The sequence below is a fragment of the Strix aluco genome, chromosome 1 (assembly GCF_031877795.1).
Source record: "Strix aluco isolate bStrAlu1 chromosome 1, bStrAlu1.hap1, whole genome shotgun sequence".
Taxonomy (NCBI): Eukaryota; Metazoa; Chordata; class Aves; order Strigiformes; family Strigidae; genus Strix; species Strix aluco.
Window position 1 is genome coordinate 65915058 of NC_133931.1, and position 7989 is coordinate 65923046.

The following is a 7989-nucleotide window of genomic DNA, read 5'->3' on the forward strand; positions in this document are numbered from 1 at the left end:
AGTCAGACTGAAAGTACAAGTACCTCGGTGCTCTCTGAGTTTCTACACAAGGCCTAATATAAAGAAATGTATTTGGCTGGTACGGCTCTAATGTAATACTACGTTATGATCAAAAAAGTTGAAACAATGTTACTGTGTTAAATTTTGTAGTGTACCTGCTGTGTAGGGTGGTCCTGTGAAGCTGTTTCAGTGTTCTCATTAAATTTTGCAATGCTAGAATGCTCCATTTAATTTCTATTTATTTGTGTAACTGTGATGTTCAGTGATGCAGTAAATTTATCTAGGAAAACCAACCAAATTTGTATGTTTTACATTATAGAGGAGTAAATGTAATATTGGAACCAGTGCTTTCATTGACAGCTCCATGATCTGGTACATTTAATAGAAAGTAACTATTTGCAAAACAACTCTTATTGTCTTGTTTCCCCAAGACATTTTGGTCTTGTATTTAACAAGTATAAAGCTTTAAGAAGCTCATTTATTTATAAAGAGTCCAATTAGTTCTTAGTCACCTCTTCACTGTGATAACTTTACCTTAAAAGCTTACTAAGTGGAGAGAAATGCAGTATTTCAGCTCATAAAGGCTGGAAGTGAGCTTTGGGAGATAGGCTTCCTGCCTTGCTCTGGAATACTTTTAGACTTTTTCTGCAATCTCCTAGAATTATGGTGCTATGAACATAATCATAATAACAATAAAAGTACAGTTTTGTTTGAATTTAAAGTATTTGCTGTTTTTCTGGGAGATACTTGAAGCCTTTCTTACCATAACTAAATATGATTCAAGATATTTCCTGTTCTGGAGAAGACAGATTTTAGTCTGAAACTTCTCAGCTCCAGCATCAGTCTTGGTTTCTGGTTGAATTCCAGGCTGGTATCTGCATAAGGCTTAATGACGGTGGGTTTTAAAGCCCTTTCTCCAAAGAAGTAGCGCATCACAGTAGTGGCTGGAAGCCGAAGCAACATACTGTTCCCCGAGACAGACCTGTGGGAGGACAAGCACAGAAGGGCTGCGAGAAGTACAAACCAGCAGCTCTAGCTGTGTTAGTCCTGGAAGTGTTCAAATACTGAACTATTTTCGTCAAGGAGAACAGGCAGCTAGTGCCAGATCAGAGCAGTGACAAAAACCAGATGCTTTCCTTGCCTTGCCAATGGATTGGAGCACTCCCTGACGGTAGTGGAAGCCATCTGCTCCCAGTGTCAAGTGTCAGTAAAGTCCTCATTAGAAATTCTGTCAGAAACGTAGGCCTCCAGTCAGTGCAGCGCAGCGTGCCTGTTTTAGGACTTGGGATTTTCATTGATCAAGGTGCTATTTCTTTATTAGGACACCGCCTTGGTGATTTCCCCTCTGTTTAATTCCAGCTTTTTCCATTCATAGATGGACCCCATCATTTATCTTAGTATCATTTTTTTGCAAAATTTGGATAAACTTTGGCCTATTGGAAAGGGTCGTTGGCTGAAACTGAGCTCTTACACTGCATTATAAATAAGGAATAGTGAAACTGGGGACATTTCAATCTTAATGCCTTTTAAGATTAAAAGATTTAAGTCAACTCAGCTGATACAGTATGGAAACATGTACGCTTAAAAAAAACTTTGTAAAAAAAATTACAACATTAGTAGGAATTATAATAGTTATTTTGCCCACATTTCACTTGTGGTGGTCTAAAGGTACTTCAAAGTCTTAGTTGTAGGTGTAAATATATGTGCTGTACTTAGACCAGTTTTGCATCTGCTTTCAGATTTTGAATGTATTTCAGATTTTGAATATAGTGCTACTAACTGAAGAAACTTGAAAAAAGATTTTAAAATACTGAATTGCAGTAACTTCTTGGTCTTAAAAATCCAGCTGCTGGTTACAGGGGGAAGCATGGTGCCGTAGATGTACTGTAATTTTCTATTTAACACCTGTGGGCAGGAATAAAAGTGTATACACAAATCATGGTTCTGTAAACAGTGTGATACAGCCTTGGATACTTCTACCTGGGAGTATGAATTTCAGTTCAGGGAGGTCATCTGATCAGCATTTCCAGCACTCATTTCAAAATACTGATTTTTACTGAGGTTGCTCTAGTATAATAATTCATTAATTACTGTCCGTCTCATTTCCATTTTGTGAGCCAACAAATACACCTTCACAACTATGGTACACACAGATAGTCAGAGCAGTTTTGTGTTTCCTCTAATCTGGATTTTCAGTCACAGATTAAAGCAGAAGGAAAACTGAAGAAGAATGTTGTGTTCTAAGCAATTTGTGAGAGCATAGCAAGTATTGAAGTTTTGTTAAACCATCAGTTTAAATATTTATCTGCACTAGAAATACAAATTTTTCTAAGGCAACAATCATCTGCTCAAAATTTATGGAAATACCAAATGTGATAGTTGAATTACTCTATTTTCCATCTTCTGTCTCACGAGTCCAGAATTAAACAAGATTTACTTTCAATTTGATTCAGGGCAGTATCGGGTGTTGGTACTATTGTCAGTAAGCTTTTTATTCCTTTTGTGGTTATACAGATGAAACTTCTTTCTGCAACTCCTGGAAAAGTTGTTTGTGAAATGAAAGTAGAGGAGGAGCATACGAACAGAGGTGGCACATTACATGGAGGTTTGACAGCCACGCTTGTGGATGTGGTGTCAACAGCAGCGTTGCTGTACACAGAAAGAGCAGTGCCTGGGGTCAGTGTGGACATGAACATCACGTAGGTATCATCCACCATGTTTACCAGAACATACTAACTTTTCTTCCCCTAACACGGTATTGTACTTCATTTCTATGCTGTAGTACTCACTTAAAAAGAGGTGTTTTCTTTGGTTTCAGAAGACTTGTTTTGTAAATAAAGGGGGGAATGTATTTGAGGATATTGCCAATTGGTTGCAAAATTAGAGTTGGGCTTTCTAAGCTTTTGCTTGTTACATGCGTTTAAGAGACTACCCATTCATAGAGTGTAAAGGGGTGTTGGGATGTGGTAAATTTAATCTTGTGAAATTGGCTCAACTTCTGTTTCACTTATGAAGATATGTTAGTGTGTCTTCAAACACCAAGATCTAGGGTAGGCAGCTTTCTGTAAACCCTTTTTTAATATTAGTACGTAAAATGTTAAAACAGGAAAAATACTAAAACAGGAAACAGTTTAGCTCTGTTGTATGCTCACATAGAGGGTTAATTACAGATTAAATCAGAATTTCTCAGTGGAGGAACCTTCCTTTGCTCTAGGTCATTTAAAGGTAGTTTTATGCTGAGAATAGTTCTTCCTGTAATGCAAATTTAAAGCACAGTGTCTTTAAAAAAAAAAAGTCGTTCTGAAACCTTCTTTGATCATGCTATTTTAGCTTGTCAGCTTTGATTCATTACTTTTAATGAAGAGGTTATGACTCATTGGAACTAAAGTAATCCTACTTGGAATAACTAACACAGAGCATTAAAAATCTTGCAAAAGTAACCCCTCATCAAAACTGTCTTAAAAAAAAAAAAAGCTTTAGAAGTGTGTGGGGAGTGACCTGTATCTTTACCAGGTTCCCTCCATTCCCCCCCAAGACCTTCTGATTTCTCCACTGGGCAGGTGGGACTGGAGCATCTATTTAAACTTTATCCTACCACTGTGATGACTAGGAAATTACTGGAATTAAAACCTGAAACTCTCCTATCATTATTTTTTTCCCCTATGGTAGTATAACAAGAGGCCAACATTGGAATTATTTACATTATCAATTACAGTATCAATTGCCTACTCAGGTACATAAAGGCTAAAATCTTAAGGAATTGCTCTCTCTGGAGGTGATCCAAAATTATTTGAGTAGCATAACCTTTACGAAATGTTATATGAAGCAGTAATAGCTTTGTTTAACCTGCACTATTGCTTTCACTGAATAAGTGATACTGGATGTCAAATACTGCTATAATACAGCTTTTTCCTTTTTGGGAAGGAGCTTTTTAAAAAGTTGGCACGAGGAAGCTATTTCAGTAATGGAAAGAACAGAGAGAAACAGAAACTTTTTTTTTGTTTTTAATCACAAGAGGATCAACAGCAGCCTCTAAGAATGAAACAAGACTGAAACCCTGCCCCCTGTCAACTAATGGGGCTTGTGCTACATCAGCCGTAGGTGTGACTGTCATACTTTTGACACGGTGTCATGTATAAGAATGGACTGGTTGATGAAGTTTATCTCAGTAAGATTTTTATCCAGCAATTACACATTCTCCTCTGTAATTCTAACATTTGAATATTGTTCCCTTACCTCAGTTCATGGTTGGATCATGTTCCTCCTAGTTCTTTCCAGGCTTTTTGTGGGGGAATTTCTTCCTATTCCCTAGAGAGTGTGTTCTAAAAGAACACCCCTCCTACTCAAGTAAATAAAAACAGTTATCTAATGGATGGAAACAGCATTAAACCTGGGAAGTTTGAAGGCCTCCCAGATTTCCACGACTTTTCTCTGATCAGGGTATGGGAAGCGGTTAACCTACGCTTGGGTTCCATACAGAAATGACCTTCTGGAGCCTTTGAGACATTTTGCAGCTGAACCAGCCAGACTAGTTTTGAAAGGCTGTAGGGAGCCAGCAGTGGCTGGAATAGGACTTGGAGCTGAACTTTTAACTCAGGTCTTTGATACCTAATTGTTTCTGTTCCAAAATGGACTTTTCCTCAGCAGCAAGCCAATGGGTTTCTTTCTGTCCTCCATTTTCTCAGAGAATTCTTACAGTGAATTACCACTGCAGTACTTAAAGGAACTCAAAGACTTTAAGAAGTGGGGATTTGCAAGCAGGCAGTTAGAGATATGTGTCTTTATTACTCACTTTTGCTAATTCCCTTCATGATAATCTAAAATGCAGGAATATTCTTGGATTTGTGCTCTGTACAGCCTCTTACCTGTTCATTTTGTTCTTCATTGAAGATATACTTCCGCTGCTAAGATTGGAGAAGAGATACTGATTACAGCTCAGATTTTGAAGCAAGGAAGAAGCATTGCATTTGCCAGCGTGGATTTAACAGATAAGGCCACAGGAAAGTTAATTGCACAAGGTAGACATACAAAGTATCTAGGAAGTAATACAAGCAAGTAATTTAAAAAATAATTGGCTTAGAATTCCATATCGAATGATCTTCTCATTTATACAATAAGACATCTGCACAAAGTTGTGATAGTCTATCAAATGAATTTGTCTCAGTCCCATAATAAGCGAACAAATGAACAAATTTCTTAGTTACCACCAGAATTGCTACAGGCCTAAAATTAGTGCCTATTTTGAGATGAACAACAGAGTATGATAGCACGGGGATGCATCTGGCTTTTTTTGGTCAAGGTGGCAGAAGGGAAAAGCCTTTGCACCAGCCATATGGTTTACCAGCATGACAGTGTTTTAGAGTTCTCCATTTTCTTTGCCTGTGGTGTCATCGTGTTACAAAGCAACCCAGTCTTCCAGCCCATCACAGTCACATTCAAACAACACTGTATATGCTTACAAACTGAACTACTTGTGCTGTAGGATGGTAGTACAGAGATTCCCATAATATAGTGTGAAACTGGTTTGAAAGTGTAAAGTACGCTAATACAAAATGTAATTTACTGATGCTGTAACAAATTCAAAAGTATTCAATAAAGCTTTCTGAAACTACCTTTTTAAAGATTATTTAATAGTTTTGTAATCTCTTCACACTGAGTAAAAGCTTGCCAGCACGGAGTGGTTGAGAGAGGGTGTGGTGGAACCCTTGTACACAAATTCCCCTGAGATTTCATTATATCCCTGTGATGCCTGAATGTGAAAATGTAGTTACATCATCAGGGCTTTTCACCTCTACCTACCTGAAGTTCTGGCTATATTTGTTTAAAAATCATCATCTGAGAGTTAGAGATATATCAGAATAATTTGGTGAGTCTTTTGTCAGGCTAAGGCTGTAGATTGTCCGACTTGTGTTGAATGCAGTAGAGTTAAGCTACTATTCATCCGCTGAAGACTTGTCTCCTCATGCACTGTTGTGGACACATTTAACTGCTTGCTTCAAACTGATGACAAACGATCCTTGGCAAGGCTATCACACTAATTAAAACAGCAATGCTACATGTGCAGTGCAAGTTTACATAAACCATGACCTTGTTTTTTCTTCTCTAGTAGGAGATTTGAAAGTTAATCTACACTAGTAAAGGGCATGCATAGTTCTTTTTGTCATGGAAGTTGACTCATTGTCTTCAGTGATTTGAATTTTGTGATTAAATGTGCAGTCAGAGCTTTTTTGTGCATTCCTAAACCTAAAGAAATAATTTCCAGTGAATTAAATGACCTTTTCATGCAAGCCATGATTTTCAATATGAAGTTAACCAAGTTTACTAATATATCAGCAATCTTATAAAAATTACTTTCAAACAAGTGATATAGCTGATACTTTACCCTTCAATGGAAGTTCTCTAAAAAAGTACCTACAGTGGGCTCAGGCTATCAGCATGTATTTTTGCTGCAAGTTTAGAACACTTGTTCGTGGTATATACATTCTCAACAAAAGCTTTTTCTCTGAGGCTTACATGCCTGTGGCTAGTTGAACTTTTAATAATAGCATCCTCTCTTCAGCAGTACATTCATAATTATTCTTTCCCCACTATTTGCACTCGTGTTCAGAATCATCCCCCAATCCCATTTATAGAAACACAATGCTTTGCTAAAGCAGTTCTATGAAGATACTTATTACAGGAGCAACCTTTTTTGTTTTAAATATTTGCTCAGCAGAACTGTATGCTTCACTGTATTAAATTGTTTTTCACTTTACAGATTCCTCTGCCTGGAGCTCTATCATGAGTCTTAAACATCTTCAGCTCCTCTACAATTACTAGGATGAGCAGGCAGAGAGGATCCATCATAGCATGTGGACCCACCTAGTGGGTTTAGCAATTGCCGTTCTGGTTGTCTTCCTTAACATGTTCTGGCATCTCCAGTCACCTTTTTTCTCATTCTTAAGTTCACTGGTTTTCTTCCATAGGTTACCCATGTAGTAGAGTGCAAGGAAATAGAAGCGAGAATTAAAACTGCTCCCCCAGCTACTATAAACCCACCCCCTGCACTGGAACACAAGAGTGATTGTAAAAAAAGGCAGAGGGTGAGAACAAAGGAGGTGCTGAATTCAATACATGCCAAGAGATTCAGAACGCTCAGCTCTGTGTGCTGGGGCAACTCTGTCCTTGTGTAACTGTCCCACTGCAACTTAACATGACTTCCCTCAATCCACGCTGGCTGCCTCAGGAATCTACCATAGTTAAGTGCTCTCGTTCTATCACTTAGTATTCATCATATCTGCATAATTACAATTGAAAAGTGTCCAGGCAAATTAAGAGTGGCAAACCTGAACATGGAAACAACAGTATCCCCCTGTTCCTATTCGAGCCTGGCAAGGACTGTTGCAGGCTGAGGGGGAAACAGGAAGAAACCTCTTCCTGAGGTAGTAACGAGTGAATTCTCTTCTCCCTTGTAAGACTATTCAATACAGTATTTTAGTGCTGCCTAATTAATCAGAAAGAGGGACATCATTAATATGCAGGCCAGTTATTTTAGAAGCAGTTCATTAAACTGATTAAGACAACCTTGTCTGTTACCCCTCCATCAGCAGCAGCATGTTAACCTCGTCATTTATTTCACAACTTAGGCTTGGAGATGATCTTAGAAGGAATGGTCACCATTGAGCTTGCTTAGCTTTGAGAGTAAACAGTTGAACATCAGGCTTAATGTTTGGAAGTGTTCTTTACTGATTTCACCCTAACCTACATGTTGAAAAAAATGTGTATCTTACTGTAGCAGAGTCTCAAAGAAAGTAATTGAAAAAAATTACTGTAATAAGGACAAATGGTACATGGTCCCACCTGGCATCAAACTGTAGGGTCAACCCAGTTCCATAACTGCAGATTTCGGCATAATTCCCTTACAAGCAATCAAATATAGTGACTTGATAAGATCATCTTGCACATCTTACTAGAATACCAGATTACATATCCAATAACTGACAGGCACCT

The 7989-nt window shown here is 38.0% G+C and overlaps 1 protein-coding gene across 1 annotated transcript; it reads left to right on the forward strand.

The window, feature by feature from the left end:
- The first annotated feature begins 889 nt into the window (after positions 1-889).
- On the forward strand, positions 890-5612 carry ACOT13 (acyl-CoA thioesterase 13). The gene is given in 5 exon segments (XM_074830382.1): positions 890-924; positions 1847-1947; positions 1950-2008; positions 2515-2699; positions 4891-5612. Coding segments are annotated over 5 exon segments (549 nt in total). The 3' UTR covers positions 5060-5612.
- Positions 5613-7989: the final 2377 nt, after the last annotated feature.